At 37.4% G+C, this 24061-nt stretch overlaps 1 protein-coding gene across 2 annotated transcripts in view; it reads right to left on the bottom strand.

Annotated features, from left to right (window-relative positions):
* LOC146148718 (activated CDC42 kinase 1-like) overlaps positions 1-22113 on the bottom strand; it is a 43199-nt gene extending 21086 nt beyond the window's left edge. The window contains exons 1-12 of one of the 2 annotated variants that reach the window (XM_083388423.1): positions 21967-22113; positions 20799-20939; positions 17046-17210; positions 16722-16874; positions 15895-16077; positions 15700-15791; positions 15305-15431; positions 13311-13457; positions 12583-12677; positions 10509-10591; positions 10060-10174; positions 7209-7414 (exon numbers count right to left, since the gene is read on the bottom strand). In XM_083388423.1, coding sequence (XP_083244549.1) covers positions 7209-7414; positions 10060-10174; positions 10509-10591; positions 12583-12677; positions 13311-13457; positions 15305-15431; positions 15700-15791; positions 15895-16077; positions 16722-16874; positions 17046-17210; positions 20799-20939; positions 21967-22068 — 1609 coding nt within the window. In that variant the 5' untranslated portion in view covers positions 22069-22113. The remainder of the gene's footprint in view (positions 1-7208; positions 7415-10059; positions 10175-10508; positions 10592-12582; positions 12678-13310; positions 13458-15304; positions 15432-15699; positions 15792-15894; positions 16078-16721; positions 16875-17045; positions 17211-20798; positions 20940-21966) is intronic. The other variant, XM_083388424.1, reaches the window with a different exon arrangement.
* Between the last annotated feature and the right edge of the window lie 1948 nt (positions 22114-24061).

Genomic DNA, 24061 nt, shown 5'->3' with positions numbered 1-24061 from the left:
CAATCACCGAACCCGATTTACTTATTTATAGCTTTGATAAAAGTACGGAACAAAGATAAACCAAAACTGTACTTCACGTAACTTGTAATTGCCATTGAAGAACGAAGATCAGCTGTATTGCGCTTATATACGTGTATAGCGCCACAAAGGGTAGATTTAATGGACCATTGAACCCCAAACTAAAACCTTGTTAGTGTAATTTTAAAGGTTTAGTCTGGAAATATAAGCGTATTTTGGTGACTTGGCTATACTTTTGTCAAAACTTGGCTATACTTTTGTTAAAACTGGACTTATGTTAAGACAGTTATTTACGCACGCATATAAATCTGTTAATTGAGTTGCGAAACAATACAACTATTTCTTTCAAAATGATTTGTAATTTGCGGTTTTGAAAAATCGTTAAAAAATAAAAAATTACGACTGAATCAAAGTTATGTTTTCCCACCTTTAGTTGGTAAAAATTGGCGTTTTTAGCTATAGCCAAACAAAAACGGCAACAAATAAATAAAGGCAGAGTTATACGATTAGGTCAAGTTGATTTTTTCGTTAGAATTAGGCAACAAACCAGTGGCCAATAAAATGACTTTAGTTGGAGTCTGGAAACTGCAAACGGTATAAGAGATCAAAATAATCTACATAATTTGATTTCAAACAACAGTTGCAAAGCTGCATATGCCCAACAAACACAACCATTCAATCAGTCACAATACTGGCGATAGGGGCTCATATCACGCAGCTCGAACATCTCCGAGAACGCGAACAACACCATACGTATTCTTACGCACATATACGTTACGTCACGTCAAACCGGAAGCGAAACACTCCACGATAGAAAGTGATGACGTCATGGCAAGGCAGGAGAAAGTTGCGCCCTAGGATAATGTTCCTTGTAACGTAGAGTTAACTGTGAGCTGTAGCAGGTCGCCATGCAGAGGTGAATGAACCATATTCAAGTGCAGTGTTCACGTATAGAAACTGAAGACCGCTCGTATATCACCTAGCGGCGAGAATAAAACCCCATTTCGTTACTTCCTGTTGGCTTTCACGTTAACAGCCGGAGGTAAACACGAGAGCTACAAATGATAACAATTCTTATTTACTAACAACAAGCATAAACTACACCAGTTTTTTATCTTATAGACCAGGGGTTACCAACCTGTGGGCCATGGCCCCCTAGAGCCATTTATTTCTTGAAATTTTTTAAGGGGCCACGGTGTAAAAAAGGTTGGGAACCCATGTTATAGTCAACACTTTCAAACGTCGTTCCCGTGCATCGACTCACATTTGAACAAATCGAAGGACAAACGTATATCAGGGCAAGTTTATTTGCATGCCTCACATAGATTACACTCGCTGTCACTAACTTCGTATCGCCAAGCTTGAATGCACACGGGACGTGAGCCAAATAAACAAAGTGGTCATTCGCATTATAAACAGAATTCACGCAGATGACGTCGCGCCGGTTAAGGGTCGATTTCCAATTGATCGGCGTTTTAGGTACTTTTTGGCCTACAGACCAGTCAATGGACGCGGAAGTATCACTTCCGGGTAACGCTGGACGTCATGTGAGTAGCGTCTGTGTCACGTGGCCTGGACATATATATATAATATATATATAAATTAAAACCCTTAACAACACATACTGTAGATTCTAATAACAAACCCCAATCGAAATAAAATCTAGAATAAAACTGTGCTTACTTTCTTTACCTACCAGATGATTAAAAATCAGCAAAATTAAAAAGCCACAGTCCGTGTTTTGCACGCATAATAGGCTATCATAAAGTTCGAATTAGTCAGAACTTGTAACTTTAAGCAGAATAACGACATTGTACCGCGTAACTGCCGTAAGATTGCGGACAAGACTTGCGGAATGGGCACTTCACAGTCCAGTGGTACAAACTTGTGTCTTGCCGGCAAGGATTTGTTTTCAAATTTTTTGCATTACATGCGGGTCAATAATGTTTCAATGGTAAAAAGTTCATGACTGAATGTTAATCAGCGTTATTGGTTCAAAACGTTTTGAAGAAAATAGTTCTGAGTAACTTTACTCTCGTATTCCCCTGTTATTATTATCGCCCCGAGCTTAAAATAATTTATAAAAAATTTATAAAATCACAAAGCTTCGTAAAGAAAAAATACCCTAGACTAGAGAAACATCAACTTCTAGATCCGTAGAATCGAGCGTACATACAACACAGACTCAGGGGCGTGTCTGCCTTATTCTGTGGCATGTGGCTTCGGCAGCAATGAAGTGTGCGACACGGCCTGCGCTAAATTAATACCAACAAACAAGAAAAAAAAACGAGACTGCTACGGCAAAACATAGTTCAACTGACTTCGTTTTTGTGCTGACGCGGGTAACTGTAATACGAAAAACAACCAGTCTTAAATCAAATGTCTAAGAGTGCAAATTGTGATGAGGAATATAAATTTTAAAGAGATGACTAAAAGGTAATGGAAAATAGCGATTACATTAAATATGGTTAATGGTATTTAAAGAAATGCTTCTAAAAGTTACTATTTCTTGCTGTTTTATCTTCATCAAGGCACAATGACAAGAAATTCAGCCTAGAAGGGAGAAAGGAATATCCAAGGTAAATTGCAAGTTAATGAGGGAGACTCGAGATACTGACCTTTCCGGGCATTTACAATCGCTGCTATCTATGCAGGTAATGCTGCTGCTGGTTAGTAAGGATATTAAATTTACCAATAGGTGTTCTTACACGTAAGCACAAACACGTATGTTTTGCGAAACGGATTTGAAACTGAGAATCATGAGGTATTTCAAACAAAGTTCGCACCATTGCCAATTATTGCTGTCTACCAACATACATTACCAAGTAAGATTTGCGGTGACTAAGTTGTACATTTCGGTCAGTTACAGCCGCGCAACTTCGCTATGAACCAATCACGAAAACGAAAATTTTACAAAAGGTAATTTAATAAACACAAGTGCAATTACAAAGTATAATTGTGGATTGAAAGTTGAAAACGTGAAACTTTAGCGATTTGCTCGAGGAATACTTGAATGTGCATCTGGAATGCTTTGTTTGCTGATCGCAGAAAATATCAAATGCGAGGCGATAAAGACGCGAATCAAGCTACTTCCGTTGCAAGTGGGCCAACGCTGATAAGAGGACGCAAATGCCGAGGCAGGGTCGCGATTGCTGGTGGCAGATAGAGGGGTTTATCACTGACGCCATCGCTTCGCCAGGCATTACCGCACGTAAAGCATGCGCTAATGGAAATAAGCACAGACTTTGTGACGCGATAGCATCGATTGCGTACGTCATCAGCGCAACGCCCCCAAGCAGGATGGAGATTTAGAAAGGGTGACACAACTGCAATGCAATTTGTTTTCTTGCGGGGATAAATAGGGAAAATTAATCCAGCTTTTTTTTTTCGAATATAACATTTAGAGCGGGGAAAAAAGCCAACGCGATGTCAAATGTATTTACTGCGCAGCTTAACACGAACGCGCTACGATTTTGCCCATACTTTTAAACATGTGTGACAATCACGCACAGACTCTGGGTTTAACGTATGTCAAAAATACAAATCGAGTTTAATTACCGAGCGAGTCCAACGTCACATACGTCAAACGGGACTTTTTTTCTTTCTATGCAACGGGCGACTGAGCGTAAAGAGGCATAATTAACTGTAAACGACACTTACAGCGATTGCCTATAATAAAGGGCTGCGAATGTACGTAACATACGTTAACGATGGGGACACCATTTAAAACACAAACTAAAGCAATACAACTTAAAATTCGACTAACTTCCACAGCTTGACATTAAAAAAAAACCTCGACAGGAAGAATTAAGGGCTGTGGGAGGAGATGAAGACGTCAGTATAAAGTGGTGTAACGAATAGTGAATTACAGGTGTCGTTAAGTGGACGGAGATGGACGGGAAAATCAGATGATGAATCACTTGCTAGTTGGAAGCACGTCAGCAAAAAAATATGTTCCACAAAGCAACGTTATCAACGGAACCGAAAAAGCCAGATTAGCGAACAAGGACTGGTCATATGTTATTGGACGAAGTTTAAATCATACTCGTTTATCAACAACATTTATCAACTTGTTTAACTAAAATCGTTGTTATTTGGAAAAGGTAATTTTTTTAAACTTTGAAAAGGCTCATATTTATTATATATATATGTACGTTTTTTCTATTTTTTAATCGTTCCAATTGTTTAAAATACACATCTAGAAATGCTTTCGATGCAACATTAAACTTAAAACAGAAAAATACGTTTAAACTCTAGCGTAATTTATTATTAGATGATTCCTTAATTGAATTAAACGCATGTTTTCTTTTTTAAACACTGTTTTTAATGTGTTTGTTTACAAATGGCTATAATTAAAGTGGTTTTATTTCTTATATTACTGATTTATTTATTTTTTTTTTGAACGATTAACCAAACGAATGGCGTGCATCTACATCGACACCTAGTGACAAAAAGACACAAAACGCATTTGAAAACGCTAGATTCTGGGAGTGGAATTAGCAAGTCAAAACAGATTCTTTTTAGTTTGAAACTAATACTAAATACGGGCCGTGCCGGCAAATCGACGAAGAGTGGCACAAATACGTAAACACGGCAATGTCGTCAGAGGCAGGCAAGATAACGATCAGCAATAAACGCGGTTTTCCGTACCGCCGCTGGACAGTTTACCAGCAAACAAGAACTGTCGTTGTAGGAAAGACTCGGGGATTCATCAAAATAAACTGTGGCCATATTGAACTTTGTTTGCCTTACAAACGTTGGTATCTTAATTCGTTTAAGAATCTCGTTTAACATGTGCCGCACTTTCAGCTTCTAAAATGTCACTTATCACGTTTGTAGGTTGAGTTACACAAATGGTAAAAAGTAGGAACCAATATAAATACACTATCATGATAAAACAGACAGTATCAATGCTCACCAAACTACAGTAAGAAGGTATCTGCAACGAACAAATTCTTATAGCAAAACGGAGCGAAAACTGTGGTGTAACTTAATGTCAGGTTTTATTTGTTTAACGCACAAAGAATCACAACCGGAAGCTAAGCATTTTAGCACATGTGATGCCGTCAAGTCCAAACTAGTTCCAAGCAAAATGCGAGTCGTTAAAAAAACACTACAGTACTACAGCGAAAATGTTTTACAATGCGCACACGCATACACTTTTGTGCCTAAATACTGGATATCAATAGAGTGCAAATAACTTTTTTACGTCACCTGTATGATAAAAAGCGACAAGACTGCTATCTAAACGTTGTATGAAGACGCAAACACCACCATTACAAACTATTTAACCAAAAACACTTTTTAAGTCCAAATTAACAGTTAACACGAATAAGTGCAGCACTTAGTAACAGAGTCTACACAAAATGTAAGCACTTGTACCTGATATTACACAAATCGAAAGCGAAACTTAAAATAAAACGAATTGACCCGGACGAAAGATCATTGTAGATGTATTAACAGTGTGCCATTTTGATAGTATACAGGGTTTTACTTGCTTAAATTCCGACAAAACACTTCTCGTGGTGTACCTATGCCACAGTTAATTCCAATATCGCAGGCAAGGAAAGTAAAAGGAAAAGCGTCCCATATCGTCGCTCAGCACATACAATGTGGCCAGCTGGAGAGGCGACAGCAGCGGCGGTTGTGTGTGGGTGGGTGGGTGTGATCTGTGGCGCAACGTCGCCCAACTGTCACAAGGCAAGGTGGAAAGGTGAGGCAACCTCGTTACCGAGCCGGCGAGAAATCAGTGGGCGTTGATCGATTCTAGAGGTCACGGCCCCCGGATGTGACCGTTGACGAACGGCAAAAAAATCATTCAACACGTTCGTTTCCCGTTGGGGTTGACACAGGAACGAACAGCCTCGCTGTTCCTCATTTTTACCGCTGACCGCGAATAAGGTGACTGTAGCTATACTAGGGGATAGACTTTATCGTGGGTATATAATAAGAAACTTTATAATTAAACATAATCTTTATAGTTAAACAATCGTTTGGTTACGTCTACTGCCTCTCAATCGTCCAACTGTTCCACAAGCTACTATAGTACCACAGCTTTTTTTGCCGATACATTAAAAAAATATGGATAACAAATTTGGGAGCAGAGGTTGTAGTAAGACGTAATAAGAATATCAAAGCCCATATACAGAAGCAGGTATCATTTTGAACGTTTCGAACACCTCTTTATTCATTTTCAACAAGATGTTGTTTTCTGTATGGATATTTCAACTAATTATTTCACAAATAGCAGGAAGAACATTGTCAGTGCAAAATAAAACGGTGGTCTCGATCGTTAAGAACTTATCAAACGAAAACGGAAATCAATGGATTGTAGCGGAATGCGAATTCATAATAAGGTTGGTACTTTCCATCGAAACAACCAACGCGACCAATTGCGGTAAAATGACGCACCAGACGGGGGATTCCAAAGGAACGTTTGGACGCGATTCCTGGGCAAGTAGCCCATACGGAACTTGTTGATTTGATAGACAACGAAACGCTAATAGGACACCAAAGTTGATTATTCCGCCTGTGAGACGAATGCTAAATCAAGAATTTTCACAGTAAGAGAAAATCTGGCTGCAGCTGAAGAAGTTGGGAACGTTGATGTGAGACAAATACACCGTAGTAGTTAATGGGCGGGATCTTGCACTATGCCATACGAAGATTTTATTGTAATGGCCACCGACCACGATAAATCAACCTTAAGGCGAGCGATTACATGAAATAGACTTAAACGCAAACCAACACGATGCAGTATATAAACGCGAACAGATAATTTGGTGTATGGTCAATTGTACTTCGCATAGCGAACATCATTCCTGCTGAGGTTAGATTTTAAGGTAATAAAGCATTTACTGTCTAAAACTTTAAAGAATCTTGACCGCCAAATAAGCTTGAAGCATCAAACCTCAAAACATCTACTTCTTAGTATTAAACCATTCATTCCTTAATACTAGATCATTCAATCGTAACATGGTGTTTTGAGTACTGTAGTCCATTCTCAAATCAATAACATAACTTCACAAGGTGGGATAACTATCCAAACCTTTCGTTTGAATAGCGTAGTAAGAACCTAGTTTCAAATAGGATCTGTCAAAACGACCAGAAAAGAAACCGCATTGTGCCATTATCAGAGATCATGCGACGATTTCATATTTCTGCACTCGAATAAATAAAACTGTGTTTACCTCTTTCGGCGTGGTGGTCGTCAGTTGGCTCGCGAGACCTTGGCTTGTGTGCAGCACCGGCGTCACGTGACCGGTGGCGATGCGAGCGATGGTTGTGGCGTTCCGGGCGTTCAATTGGCCGATGTTCTTGCTGATGATGATCGTCTTCCATGGAGCTCGTCATGTCGATAAGATCAGGAGGCTCCATCGGATTATTGAGATACAATCTGAGCGAGATGCGGTTGTTACGACACAAAGGGCCGCGCGTGACGAAACAAGACACAAACAGGTAAACACGGACGCGCAAATAAACACAGCGAGCGTGGCATTGCACAACGGTCGGCTACGCACGCGAGAGGTCACAAAGTGTCAATCGAATAGCAACGTAGCGATTCGAATCGCTCGCCGTTCTCAACCCGCATAGAACTAATGGGTTTTCGGAAATTCCTTATCTAAAACTTCTTGCTACGTCAGGCGACTTTTTTCTGCTAAAAGCTTTAAGGGATTGTTCACCACTTAAAAATGCATTTGTTCATCGTTAAAAACGTATTGGCACCGAGATTTGCTTTTTTATAAAATTAACAAGCACAAAGTGGTTACGGCTGACGTTCGTGCACAGAACAGATAAACAGAATAAACACCGCGACGGCATAATGATGCCGTTTAATCAAAGCGTAATTGGCGTTTTAAAGTACTATGGAGGTAGCAGTATAAGAGGCACTTAATGAAGCTGCTTTAAGATGTGAGTTCCAAAGATCGTACAAAACCTCTGATGTTGTCAAAATCTTATAGAAGTTTTTTTTATGTTCTGAATCCTGTCGAGCAATTTAGTCACTAAAGTGCGACAGGTGCAATACACGAGTCATCGGCTTAAGTCCAAGCGTAAACATACGCGAGAGTAATTGGCAGCGTGTGTGAATAGAACGGGCCGAATGTTGAGAAAGGAAACGGATAATTTCGCCTCTAATTGCACAGCGATCAGGAACGACGAAAACTTGAAAATTGAGGATGCGCCCATCAGGAATAGCGGGTGAACAAGATGGCGTTTTAAGTGGCGCAAGGTTAAGTGCTAGCACGAGACTCGGCAAACATGCGATTCATCACGACCTATAGGCTCCGTAATTGGCAGACAGTCGAGTAATACGTTGATGTGCCCTAACGACCTACGCAATAAAGGTTTAAGGCGGCCGAAAAACGCTTTCTGCCAGCTTGACGTGCGAAGTTGGCAGGGAAGGAACTGCGAATCGTGTTTTGTGATTGTTGCCATTTAATAACGAGCCTTTTCTCCGCACTCGCCGCCAGGGGTTTAAAATCAGTCGACTGGCGGGGAGTGTTGTCGGCCTCTGGCTAATAATAATATCCAGCTAGAATTTGCGTGGGCATCATATACCAGAAACGGGTTGTGTTTAGTTGTCACAATCCGACAGGCAAATGTATTTTGAAAATAATTTAACCTATACGCCTTTCAAAAAACTACACATACAAATGTATATTAAAGTGCTTTGAATTACAAACCTAAACACCAAGTAAAAAACAATGGACCGAATAAGACTTATGTCCATGTAAAACAAAGTCAAGTCTACCAAAAAACATGTTGTAACAAAAGCCTTGATAAAACTAAGATTATGGTATAAAAATACATATTGATGTTATCCAAAAACGGCGTTGATTTGTCAATTAGACCAAGCGAACTTAACCGTTGCTTCACGGAAGATTGCCAGGTGCGCCGCAGAAAAGAAAAAATATTTAAAATAAACACTATATTTTATATATATCGGTATGGGTATAAAATTTTGCGATAGCAATTTGCTCGCCAGGTTAGCCTTGAGGTAAAAAAAGGTTAAGAAACACTGAATCCTACTAACAGCATCAAATAAATGAAATCTTTGATAAGATTGTAGGTTATCGCTGACCAAAGCATAAAAACTGTTTAGCCTTTAAATTCAAAGGTCCCTTTATGAGAAATCCTATTCTGCAATACAAGAAAAGAAACACGGTGGACAGTATGGCGTTAACGGTCACGTGACGGTAACAGCCAATCAGACCCATCCTGCCATTTTGTGACACATTTCAAAGAGAGGGAAGGATGTGTCATTGGTTTGGCGGCGGAAAGACAAAATCCTGTTTGGGAGTCAACTAGTTGAGAATTATTTACACGCAGCGGGACTTTCCCATCGACACAATGGCGACCACATTTCGCAATACTCAGAAACACGATTGATCCAGCACTTATCAGTTAGTCATTCAACAAACAATAAATCGAGCGTCGCTAATATCAAGGTGATGAATTATCTTTTCAGGGTGCAAGGTGTGGCGAATGTTTCAACAAGAGTATGTTACCCTAGGTGTAGTTCAACAACCAAGGCAAATAGAAGCGAACACACAAAACGAGTGGGAAAAATGAGAACACTATGTCGTGATACTGGTATACTTAAAACACGTTTACCGCGAAGGGAAAAGTTGCCTTGTTATTCCAGAACAGTTGGTCGTCTGAAGCATAATTCTAAACGCAAGCCAAAGCAAGTATGCAGTGTATACTTCAACCAACTCTGTCGGGTCGAGACAAAGAGAAACAATAAGTCTAGCATTTAAAATCCGAACCCTGAACATTACGCAAACCAACAAGTAATATGGTAGCAATGCCTATTGTTGCGCGATTATAATGTCGCAGGAATTTGAACATATCAACACAACTATCATGGCTACACTTCCGCGCAATGGACCATATCTACAACAGCTTTTACGTTTTTTAGGCAATAATACGTTGTTCGTGATAACCTAAAGGTGAGGCTTAACATTCTCAAAAACAAGTCAAATCCTTGACAAAAGGTAGACAAATTCCAATTGGATAGATATCAAGAAATAAACGTACTCGTCAATTTGTTGCGGATCTCCCCAACACTGCTCAGGATCAATACTTCCATGGCCGGTGTGAATGAATGAGTGCTTTAACGGAAGGCTGATGTCATTTGTGCTAAAATGGTCGGCTGTAAAAACAATAATGGAAACTGCAGTTAAAATGATTAAAAACAAGTGGTTTAGAGTACATGCCCTACCTAATATATTTTAGTAAAGGTTTCCCTGCCTATCATAAATGAGTTTTCTACATCTACTTAACAAAACTAATAACATTTTAGTGACGATTGGAACCAACCAAATTAAAAACATTATAAACGGAAAAAAATATTTGTGCACTTTAAGGTCATTTTTTTATAACGAATGAAAAGTTTTGTTTGTCAATTGCCAGTTTCGTTGCGATCCGCTCAAACTACAAGCAGCGATATTTGTTTCAAGCAAGGAATAAACCGTGGAATCGCGCACATGAGTTGCTCGTTATATTTCTCGGAAACGTTCCAACTTCAAGAGTACGTTTGTTCTGTCCCCTCCACCAGAAATGGTCGGCTCTGGAACCATAAAAAGTTATGAAAACCGATGAACATATTCTTGAAATTTTATTCTGTGGCCCTATACTTTGATGATTAAAAGCAGATATTTATTTACAAGATAAGCAAATATTTTCATGACGTTTTCCAGAAAGTGTCAAAAAAGCACACTGCGGCTGCACTGGCATTTCTGTATAAGTGTATCGTAACGTTAAGTCACCCAAGCAATACAAATAATATGCTGACTTACTTTAAATTGAGCCTAATCAAGAGATTGGTAGCCAGAATAAATATAATGATAGGCTTTGGTACTTTTGATGGCCATTAAGGATATTAAAGGATTGCCTTTGGAGACCGCTTATAACTTCTAGCCTAGGGGACGAACCTATTTTACCAAACTTCAAACTGCTAATCTGCTGTTACAGGAGTGGGCTGTATTTCAAGATAACGTAGGATTAGTATAACCGGTTCGGTCCTTAAAAATACCCTACATAAAACTCTACCTGTGATGGTAATGGTCGTCAAATTCAGTACCTCGAGCCATATAAGTAAGTTGAAATCAAATTTCACGAAAACTGAAGCTATTAGAGGTCCACGTGATCATGTGGGATTAGAAAATGTAAACATAACACCTTTAATGCGGAGAATAACGTTGGAGGCATAATTTTAAAAACAGTTTACACAAACAACTTGCAAAATGTAGTGTTTTATGTTCAAATACCCTGTTTATAAATTACCTACGGTAAAATTTGGTATACGAATATAATTAAATTGCAACGCATTGGATGCACTTCGAGAGACAAAATGTTTAAGAAAAATACCAAAAATGCCCAATAGAAATATTAGGTTTTAAACGAAAAAAATTGCTAAAATCTCTAAAACAGGGATTTATTAATACTACATTGGCACTTTTTTTTTGGGGGGGGGGATGTTATTTTTAAAGGTAAACAATTTATTCAAACAGGGAGACATTTTCATTCTGTGATAAATAGGCAAACTTTTCGGCCGTGCCAAAAAAAAATGACTTTACCAGGTTGCCATTTTGTGCGTGTTGAATAGCGACAACGCTAAATGGAATGAAACACAAATTCCTTTAATATGTTCAAAAGTTCAAAATCTGCGTTTTTCGTCGCCACGCCAATCTTGGAGCGAAGACATGCCACAACCGCCACATTCTGTAGCGGCGTGTCAAGCTCATATCGACGTGAAGGCGCCCTATCAAAAGCAACAAGCTGCGCCGCAGACTTTCCAAACAAACAATTAGCGGTCCGTGTATATTTACGATGGCGACAAGCTGCGACGATACAACGCCTTAAGGAAAGAGAAAGCCGGATTAACCACGGCGCAAGGCTTCAGTTCAAGAACAGGCAGAGCTCTGTTTTAAGCTAGGAACGGCTGACGGAGAAAGTCACCCGCAAAATGCAGCCGCGAGAATAAACAAATAATTACGATTTGACGGAGCCGATCCGACATCCTTATCTTACCGGAGGACGGCGTGTCAAAACTTAACCTCTGTTTGACATTATATTATGTAAACAGGGGCGCATCATAACGCCCGCGAGTGACATAATGTATGCAGCTACAGGGGATTGCTGCATGGCGATGGTAAACTTTTTTCGAACACCTTCAGCCAGGGTTTCTTAACCACGGGTGCGAGAACTGTTCAAGGGGGTGTTGGGATGCTGAATCAGACACAGAAAATGTATTACTGTAATTTATTTCTTTGTTCAATTAAATGTAAAACTAAGTCACATTTTGGTATTGTGTTACTGTGTTATCAGTTACTTGTATAAAAGTAAAATTACAATGGTTTTGTAATTTAAGCAATTCTGGTGATATTTGGTTGGCGATTTAAAAGGGGTGCAGCAAGGAAAAAGGTTAAGAACCACTGCCTTAAGCTATATTTTTGTGAAAAAAACTTTCAATTAATGTTTTAGAAAACCATCAACAAGGATTTGGAACGGGCAATTTTTTCTCACAAAACAACAAAGCAACACTTGTTTCCAATTTACCTTCCCTTTATAACAGTGAGGGAATCCCCTTTATTGACACATAGACGACCAGGTTCAGTGAGCGAAGAAGTCGCCTGAAGCTCTCTTGGTAAAGCCTACAAACGTTATGACTTTTAATGCATTTTAAATGGTGACGTATTATTCAAAAAAGCAAAATGACAACAAATGCTTTGCATGTTTAGCAAGGCTATTATTAGATGATGCAAACTGAATAACATTTTAGAACTATCTTATCATGTAAAACAGGCACGTGGTCCAGTTTGGACAAAATAAATAGCATTTTGTACGAAATCAAAAACGGGTGTGGTGTGGTACTTTGGCCAGTAACGCTTTAAGCGATAAGTACGATTACATAGCTGTGCCACTGACGTCACACCCTGTTTACTGACGAAAAAATAACTTCCTTTTTCCAGCAAAAATTAACGGGTAAACACTCACCAACATTCCAACCGGTCACGGCATTTCGGTGACAAACAGGCAGAGCATTTTGTCAGCAAACGTTTTAAAAACTAACTGGTTACTGCATTTATTTAACGAATTACATCTCAACTGTTGTATAAATAGTGTGAGGTTCAATATTGAATAAAATAGATGTGGACAAAATATTTCATCGAATAGTAAAGTGCAAACCTCAAAATGAAGCCAAACTTAACCCTCTAGCGAAACCATGCGGTAAAAATATATGTTCCACTTTAAATAACTATTAATCATTAAACTTCTGTGGCTACCTGTGATATGTTTTCCTTGAGCAAAGCAAATGTAGGTCTTTCGGCGGGTCGAAGTTTCCAGCACTTTCGCATTATGAAGTACATGGAATCAGGGCAGTTGTCGGGTTGGGATAGACGCTCTCCTTCTTTCTCGATCTTGTGCAAGATCTACAAAATAATTCACCTAAACGACCTCTAGTGTATACCATCAGTATAAGTATTTGATTATAATTCCGCATACACAAAATGTAATTACTATATGCACTTATAGCATGAGTATAGGTATTTGATTGTAATTCCGCATACACAAATTATTATCTACGTATAATTGATATTTACATCTTAATTGTAATTGATGCTGATCATGTTCATCAATAAAGGAGTTTGTCAATTCTAGAAATACCAAAAGCAATGTAGGTTAAATAAAAACTTATCGGTTTGCTGAAATGCAAATAGGCATTTTATTTTATATTAAGGGTTTTTACGTCTTTATTGTTGCGTGGTCTTGCTTTATAAGATTACGGACAACAACCTTTTTATAACGTGAAACTGAAACTATTATTTTTTGTTGATCATTCTAAGGTAATTTTCTGGGAAATGGGACATACTACATAACTATGTCTACCTGGTAAAACAACAAAAAGGTCAGTCTGAAGTAAAAGTTAGATCTCGGCAATCTTGCAGAAATGACAGTTGGCATATTTTGTGCGCTAGAGCTTCACTACCGATTTACAATGTCCGTTATCCGCTCTAAAACCCAAATGATGCACAACTTGTTTATTTGCAAGTAAATACGACTCTGGAATATTCTCCCTGGGAAATTACAAAAATATTAAACGTAATTTTTTTCCATAAATCGGTCAATACGTATCACCTATAGGAATAAACCATAAAGTAACGGCTGTTTTTTTATGTTGAGATTAAGTCACACTTCACTGAAAATAACTTATACATTGTTTCGAACTTGTTTTTGTTTCTAAAACTCCAATACATTGTTTGTAGAAAATTCTGTAATGTCACAATTTAAGTTGTTTTCTTTGTCTTCTGCTACTCGGTAAAATGATATTCCGTTCGGACATTCCTAATTAAATTTCTCATTCCTGGGATTATCAGAATGTAGAGAATAAGCAGTAGAAGTGGAACTTCTAGGTCTATCAGAACTTTGGGATAAACTTCGAATTTGACAGGCTTTAGCAAAATGTCCTTTCTTATTACAATTAAAGCAAGTAGTTGCAGCACAATTCTAGCGACTAGTTTGTAATACTCCCTCAAAAAAACAGCAATTTTTCTTTCGGTTTTGCAACAGCTAGAATCTTCTAGACACGCATAAATATCAGTACTTGAAGTAAGAATTTCTGACACAGCTGCTGCAAAAGGTGGAATGGCCGGACAAATAGAGTGTACTTGACGTTGAACCCTATCTAAGCTGTCAGCAAGTTAATCAGCCCTTGCTAGATTCAATTTCTCAGTTTCCAACAATCGTTGCCTAATTGTGAACGAGGAGAGTCGACAAACGTGCAATCCTTAGCAAGTCCTTTTATTGCCTGCCGATAGGTAGAAATAGATTCTTCAGGTTTTTGGTCTCTACTTAAGAGAAGGATCCGGGCATAAACATTAGTTTTCCTTAAAATAAAAACCTTTTTTAGGGTTTGAACAACGTCATTAAATGTCTCTGCATGTTCCAGATACGGGTAAACAACAGCTGATAAGCATGAAAATATTATTAGGGCAGTTGCTTCAGCTGCCTGTCCTCCACCCAGGAAATTAAATTAGTTCAGTTCTAAAACAGAATATAAAGACACGACCGGGATCAGGAGCTTCTGGCTAAAACTTAACTTCCTTTGGCCGCAGCAACTGTTATTCCATTTTATAACTTGTAGGTTATTAAATTGACAGGACTTTGGTATGACTAATACGCGAAGCTTTAATAACCTTATAAGCCAGCTATACACAGTAAATCTAAACAACAACGACACACCGATTATATGGATAAAACTTCCACAATACCTATTTACCTGTGCACCATTATAACTCAGCCAAGGTTCCTGTCCATAAGTAAAGATTTCCCACAGCGTAACGCCAAACATCCATACATCACTTGCGTGTGAAAATTGACGTAACTTCAGTGATTCCGGCGCGCACCTAAGAAATCAAGTTATAAAATAAAAAACAGAACATATCAATTTAATAATTAACAAACTAATAGGCAGGGATGCGGAGTCGGAATCGGAACTTGACGGAGTCGGTTTGTTTGGGTGGAGTTGGACTTATTTTTTTGGCCATCGGACTCGGGAGTCGATTTTTAACCGACTTCGCAGCCCTGCTACTAGGAATTATTTTTACTATTACCTGCAATATTTATTGTTTTATTTATCTATATAATTTTATTTAAGAATTTAATATTATTTACCATGCAAAAGGCACTTTGCGCTGTTCCCTCATTACATAATGGTCATCCTTTGTGTCTAGAGCTCTCATCAAACCAAAATCGCCGATTTTTACCTGAAGAAAACATCTGAATTTGTAGAAACTGTGTACTTTAAAAAAAGGCAAAACACGAATGAGAAATAACTGGAGGCTATAAAAGTAAGCAATAATTATTTACCCTTTCAGCAGAAGCAAGAAGAATATTCCTTGTAGCTAGGTCGCGATGAATAAAATGCTTGTGTTCGAGGTAAGCCATTCCTACAGCTACTTGGATGGCCCATTCACACAAGGTGAAGATTACATGTGATTGATATTTGCGCAGGCGATCCAAAAGTGAACCAAGTGGTGCAAGTTCGGTAACCTACATGTAATACAACATTTTTTTGTTAATTCCCGTAGTCTTAGTTAAAAAATAACTACCAATGCAACAAACAAGGTTATTCTGCACTAAAAACACTAAGCTAAAAAACTTTTATGATGAAACACTCTGTATAAGTATTAATAAATGATCTGCTGGAACCAGGGCGGTGGAGCCAGAGCTGGAGCAGGAGATCTGGAGTCAAGCATTCTCTCTGGAAGTGTAGCCAGACACACTTTTTGTTTTTTGTAGAGCCGGACCTGGTGCCATTTTTATTGTTTGTGGGTCCGGAACTTATTTTTAATGTTTGTGGGTCCGGAGCTGGAGTCGCAGTTAATGCTGTTTTACTGTGGCTCCCAAGCCCCCAGCCCTGGCTGTAACATTGTAGACAATATTTACAGAACATTTTTTATAATGATTTAGAAAAACAGCTTGTTAGTTTTCTATATCAAACGGCTTATTAATAAAAAGGTTATAAAATTCGCTAAACTAAGATCTATGAAATCTGACAGACAATGCCATCTATGACATGAAAGAATGGAATGAGGTGATTTGAAATACAAATTTCAAGTTAAACACAAAAAATATGGAGTGATCAAAAAAGTTCATTTTTGGAATCATTAAACTTCTGTCTGCTGAATGCTTACCATTTTCATTGGTGATGAAATAACAATTCCATATAGTCGGATTAAGTTAGGATGGTCAAGCATATGCATTGTATTAACTTCTTTAACAAAGTCGTCAAATACACTGCTATCGTTTAACATGTCTTGCTTCAAACACTTTACAGCGACTTTAATCTAAATATAATAAAAACAAAAAATGAGAACACAAAGATGAAAACTAAAATCAGACAAACATATAGTAGCGAAAATTGAACTACAAGTAAGGTAAATCAAATCCTCCCCGCCAAAAAAAATGAATGGACATTTTGATTAATATGACGAAAAAATATTTAAAAGCAAGCCCACTGTAGCTCCACTTGGTGGCGTCCACTCTCCTTTTCTGACAACTCCAAAAGATCCATCTCCAAGTTTTTCTTGTAAAGTTATCTCCTTTTCACTAATGAAGCAAGTCAGGCCCAAACCAAGTACTGAACAAGATCCATCCAATTGTTGCTCCTCTTGACCAGCTTTCTACATTAGGTTGTGATAGACAATTAGGAAGAGGGAGAAGGACTAGTATCAGTATTATATACACAGACAACAAACAGGAATGTGCAGCAGACTGTTTTGGTGTAATTAAAAGGTGACACTTTGTCATAGTCGGAGAGATCAGTGCCAAAAAAATTCTGGCATGCATACAATAAGTAGATGTGGTATTTTGGGCACAGAAGTTCATTTAGGCGTTTTAGTGTGAGTTTTTCCAGAACAAACTTGATTTTGGAGTTTTTGACCCTGTATAAACATCCAAGCTCTCAAATTGCTCAAACAAACAAGAAGGAAAATTTAATTTTATAAATATCTATTTTTGTAATTCATGACTTATATTTTGGTTAATACCGTATACAGCTGCGATGACTTATGTTTGGGATTTACACTCGCCCCTTGCAAATGTGAGTGCAATGGACTATGATTGCCTTAATGCCTAATTAGAATTCTTGGGTTTGATTTTCCAAATCACAAAACCTTCGCGACACACAATTTCAATATTATTGGTGTAGGTAATTTTAAAATTACTGTAAAAAAAATTTAGACCAAATAAAAAAACAATATGTTGTTACCAAACTTAACCAGCACTTTGTACATATGAAAATTTATATAAAGTTTTATACGCTTTTGGTTGTTTGAGACCAGTAAGAGCATGTTTGGCAGTTGAAATCTTAAGACTTTAGGGGTTCATATGGGGGAAGTACACCCAAATCATGTTGATTTTGTCTGGGCAAAATCAAAATAAAACGACAAAATAAACAACTGTGCCATACATCCCATGTCTATTTATCATATATATGCCAATGCCCATAACGCCCCCGCCATTAACGTAAATGCAAATAAGTTTAAAAATTCATCGTTTCAAAACGCCCACTTTCATGCTCAATCATTAGTCAAATAACATGAAAATACAACTCAGCAATTTGTTAGGTTTAATTCATGTAGGTGTTATAGTAACTATACACTCTTTAAACTAGTAAATTCCAACTGTCATTTGATTGTAGTAGAAATTAACACTACGGTGTCAGATACTTGACACATTCGGATACTGTTACCAGATATTTAGAACAAAAACTATTTTTTTTACAATTTGAAACTATTTTTACAATATTGGTGGAGCTGGAGCTAAAGCTAGAGTCGTTTTTATAATTTTTGTGGAATTGGAGCTAGAGCTTAAGCCATTTTAATTTTGTGAAGCCAGGGCTGGAGTGTAAAGTATTGTTTTTATAGAAACAATTTTATTAATGATTTTTGGAAGCAACTTTTAAAAAAATTAAAGCTAAAAAGCCGCCCAGCTATTGGAAATGTTTTAATTGCTCTTTAGCTGTAGCTGGAGCCGGAGTCACATCCAAGATACATGTGCAGTGTTCCCTCTAATTTTTTACCATGTGCGCAGGTGCCCAAAATTTTGCGCACAAGCCGAAAATAAGTGCGCAAAGGGCCCAAAATTTCCAACAAAAAAAGTGCCCAAATGGGATAAGCGGCAGACCTTTCTTTTTTTTTGGTCTTCACTAATTTTAGTTTGTTAATTTACCCTGTTTTTTATAATTATTTTTTGCTTGCTTTGTCCATCGAATGGATGTATTTGTTGAAATGGAGAGGAGCAATATGCGCGGGAGAGCATGAGAGGTGTCGCAATAATCTCAATTCATTTCTCCCAGACATGTCTCTTTATTTGGAGAGCTGCACTCGCTTGAGACGTGATTTCGCTTGGACTTATTTAAGCGTGTAACCGCCTAATAGTCAAGATAATTATCGCACGTAGTGCAGCGGTTTTATCAGTAAGCATTTTTAAGTTTTAAACGGGTTATAACTTTAATTTTTTTTAAATTTCGCCTTCGCGTATTTCCTGTTTATATTGACATACATTTAACCTACTCCTTTAGTTGACACAACACGCAACTTTGCTTTTTGGGGGTATATTATAATTTGCATTGTACACTGTTTTACCAAAACAATGAGCGTAAAAGTTTTATCTTCGGGAAGTCCTAACCTTTTAAGCCAGGGGTCGGCATCTTTTTTTTAGTCGCGGGCCAAAACCAAACCCAGCAAGGTCTATGCGGGCCGCACGAAATGAGAAAATGTGTTATTAAATTGTTAGAACAACACTGTGAATCAGACGGGACTTGGATCTTTTTTGGCACTTAAAAAGTGTTTAATTAAGGACGCAGTTGTTTGGTTTTCATTCAAGTCCACATGTCGTCATCCATACTACTAATGAAAAGTGTAATAAAACTACTTTAAAGAAACGCGATAACCTTAATAGTTTATCTAGTTGGAGTGTTTATTAACCTTGAAGTAGAAGGCGAGCAAAGCGAGCGCTATTTTTTGGTATACTGGCATTTCTTTTAAATTTCAAGTTTTTATTACTTTGCCAAAAATAAAAAAAATGTTAAAAAATATATGTCCAATATTTGTTAATACGTTTTCCGTTTGTCCTCGACGCACTTGCCAGCCTTCCACGGCGCAACGGTAACGAGGCACTGATCGAGTTCAAAAGACAGCATCAAAACTTAACAAATCGGACGCAAAGCGCGAAAATTTTATGCATTCACGTAGTTAAAATAGTCAAAAAGTATTTGAAATGGACTCGTGAATAGTTTGTCACAGAGGCGGCAGGCCTTATATATTATATTGGGGGATCTGGCCCACGGGCCGTAGGTTGCTGACCCCTGTTTTAAGCGTTAAAAACAACTTAGAACTGCAATAATTCCTGACGGATCGGGTGAAACTACACATGCATGTAATTTCAAAGTAACGCATAAGACACCGAATATAGGCAGAAATCACACCAGACGTAACATGTAACCATAAAAATTACTGCACATAATAGAAAATATTTATAGCAGTACTTGCGACGCCCTAAGAATTTGCCGGCGCTCTATTTAGGGGGGAGCGCCTCCCATAGTTAAGAACAACTTTTTTCCACATATAGCTTAAAGCAAACTAATTTGAACACTTTTTTGTTCTGTACGTAGCTCAGATAAAACTAATTTGGGCACTTTTTGTTCCGTGCGTAGCTCGGATAAAACCAATTTGGGCACTTTTTTCGTTGTAGCCTACGTTCGTAGCTCAAATAAAACTAATTAGGGCACTTTTTTAGTCGTATGTAGCTCGAATAAAACTAATTTGGGCACTTTTTTGTTCCCCGTACGTAGCTCGAAGAAAACTAATTTGGGCACTTTTTGTTCTGTACGTAGCTCAGATAAAACAATTTGGGCACTTTTTTCGTTGTAGGTAGCTCGAATAAAACTAATTTGGGCAATTGGGGAACATAAGGTATTATATGTACTAATCTTTGCAAAATAGTGATAATCTGGGCTTTAGGAGACGACTGGGGGTCGAATTGAAGTAAAAAAAACAACTTTTAATTTTTTTTTTTTGCTTGCGCACTTCCGTGAAAAAAAGTGCGCAAATGCGCAAAAACAATGCGCTTATCGGGAACACTGTACATGTGTTTGATGGCTCCAAAGCTGAAACCAGATCCATTGAATATATATGTTTACTGGCTCTGATGCTGGACCATTCTACAAAGAAAATGAGCACAATTTTATATGGAACATTAAAACTTACCTTTCTGTTGAACCATGATTTTTTCTGTGCAGCTTTAGCCTTCTTTACAGAGTCCCATAACCTTCTCTGAGCTGGTTTGCCAAGTCCAATCTTGTCCAAATCTTCACCTTTTACATAGTCAAAATGAGAAAGTCTTGTGACCTTAAAAGTTTATAAAATGTGAGAGATTTTTTTAAGCAACACAATAAAAATTGTTTTAATGACAAGAATTAGTCAGCATGTTATTCAGACAGATTTTTTTCTTTTAGAAAGTTTAGATATACAGTTGTTAATATTCAATTTTCTAAACAACTCCCATTGCCAGGTAGCAACACCAGAAAGAAATGCCTATATAAATTTGGTATCTGACTGTCTCTCATATGACACAAACAATGAACAAGTACCAAACGTAAGCCTCCTTAAAATGCAATGTGTGCATTAGGATAAAGATTTATATGAAACATAGGATGATGTTTTCAGTTATGTGATGCTCTATAAAAGGTCATATACTAGAATTAAATACAAACTATTAAAATATCAATTAACAACGAAATAGAACTAGAACAACATATTGCCAATTCAATTGGTTTTTGACATTTTCTTAGAGTTTTGCAGTGTAGAAGGAACATTTGCATGTACAAAGAAATTCCTAAATTTAATATTACTATACAGTCTAGACAAAACACACACAAAATCAAAATAGATGTGTTAAGTCACAAGAGCTAACAAAAGTGGCCACACAAGTGATTTTACCAACTCAAAAATAATATAAAATAATTTCATTTGGATTTTACAAAAAATGAAATGCACAATATATTGCACAACTTCTTGTGAACCTATTCTTTCACAAATATACTAACTTATTTACATTTGCATGAATTAAATACAAATATAATTGTTTTCACAAAAATGTTCATTAAAAAAGATCATAAACCAAACTAATTTTCATGGAACAAATCCAAATTTGGAGTACTAGTAAAAAGCTAACTAAACTAGATTTTTTACTAACTAAATATTGAGCACTTTTAGTCAAGAACTTGCACAAAGAGCTAATAGAAATATATTAACCATGTTTGTATAAAATGTTTATAGCGGCTTCAAAAATGGTACTGGTAGGTTGTACAGTTATGAAAGCATAGATTGCAAATTTTTGTCAAGTTAAATAGGCCAAAAAGGAAGAAATACCAACCTGGAGTTCATCTCGGAGTTTTAAGTAAAACTGTTCAAGTTGAATGTCCACTAAAAGCTGACGCAGCCAAGTAGTTCCTTCAATAATACCACTGGAAGTCATCAGAGTAGCACACAAAATGTGTGATTCAAAACATAAAATAATTTATAAAACGTAAAACTTGAGAAAACAAAAACAACACGATCTATCAATCATATAAGTTAATAGTGTTTCATACAAAGACCAGATCATAAACAATTTGCGATAAATTTAATCAGTGTTTAGTAAATTGATTCTTCAATCGCATATTGGTACGATAAATGAAAATGCTTTTCAGTAACTACTGTGAAACTTTTCCGGCTTATCATGACCTAAAATACATGAAAAGCAAAGCATCGAGGTGATTGGATGCGCACATGAAAGGTGAAAGAAATTTGCATACACAATACTATACACACACCTAAAAAATTTTTTTTTAAAGTTGAGTTTTGGTTGGTTTTCTAAAATATAACCTCAAGTATGAATAAAACCACTGAATTGAACTACTAATTTAGAAAATACCCTGGCTCAACATTTGGTCCAAGCCCCCTAATTTCAACCAGAAGCTACACAGCATTTTTTTTTTAATTTATAATGTATAGGCAATTCTTAGTATTGTGGTATAATTTTTTTTTTCGTCATAAATATGTTTATTTTGCCTTTGTATTTCTTTGTGCTGCTGTGTAGCTTCTGGTCTAATTTCATGAGATCAGTGGCATCTGAGACCTGAGTATTCGAAACGCGCAAATGAAAAATACAAGGAAGGGTCTGGTCAAAAACATCATTAAGGCTTATTATCAGCTTCCGACATCCATGAAGAAGAGAATTGCATTAGAGTTTGTCTCATCACTCTTTGGACTTACTTTACAACTTTTTTTTATCTTGTAGCTGTTTTAATTTTGTTTGGGAATTTTTACTTGCGACTCGCAACTTTTGTAAAATTCGCCAGTTAGGTGAATACCCATAATTCTCATGATGTCAGAGAAAAGACAGATGTTCGACCGAAATTATTCAACCGGTTTGTAAAGTTCGAGTTCGGATACAATATGAGATGCGTTACACCTAAAGATGTGGGTTATTAAATGCAGAGAAAAATTATTCAATTGTAACTCGTATTTAATCAAGGTGTTGCCACGTCTTAAAAAAGAAGCAGTGAATTATTGAAATATCTGAAAAAGGGTAACACTAATTTACGGAATGATGAATGGTCGGAACGCTCACTAATTTACGGAATTGTCGGAATGGAATGAATAGGGCCGAAATTAATTTGATGAATGGTCGGAATGGAATGAACTGTTGGAATGAAATGAACGAATCTGTAGGAACAGAATGAACTGTCGGAATAGAATGAACTGACGGAATGGAATGAATGACGCTGAAGGAGCAGAATGAACTGTCGGAATGAAATGAACGAAGCTGTAGGAACAGAATGAACTGTCGGAATAGAATTAACGAAGCTGTTAGGGTTGGGGTTAGGGTTGTTCATCTCATTCCGACAGTTCATTCCTAACCCTAACCCTAACAGCTTCGTTCATTTTATTCCGACAGTTCATTCCTAACCCTAACAGCTTCGTTCATTTTATTCCGACAGTTATTCTTTTCCTACCATTCATCAAATCAGTTTCGGCCCTATTTATTCCATTCCGGCCATTCCGTAAATTAGTGAGCGTTCCGGCCATTCCGACAATTCATCATTCCGTAAATTAGTGTTACCCACTGAAAAATAAAAAGCTTGGTTACAGTGAAAACATTTGCCCACAAAACCGGCTCATAAAGTTGCAGTTCTGTGTCGCTAGGTCTGCCATGAAATGTGACGTTAGCAGGCTGAAATAAAGTGACAACCACAAAATGTTTTTCGTTAGCAAATTTATTTTGCATTACTCGCCCTCTAACAAAGACTTTTTGGTTATCATGTTAACTAGCATAGTCGCTCGCACATTTTCAATAATGGGTCTTGAAAAGCCGGTTTGATATGCAATTAAAAAATACCAATCAGCACTCGCTTGTATCTAACAGTCTGTCTTTAATTGTGCTGCAATTACTTCTAGTTCTTGTATAGTATGCCTCAAATGTTTAC

The sequence above is a fragment of the Ascidiella aspersa genome, chromosome 4, assembly GCF_963924565.1.
Source record: "Ascidiella aspersa chromosome 4, kaAscAspe10.2, whole genome shotgun sequence".
Taxonomy (NCBI): Eukaryota; Metazoa; Chordata; class Ascidiacea; order Phlebobranchia; family Ascidiidae; genus Ascidiella; species Ascidiella aspersa.
This window is presented reverse-complemented; position numbering and strand designations above follow the sequence as displayed.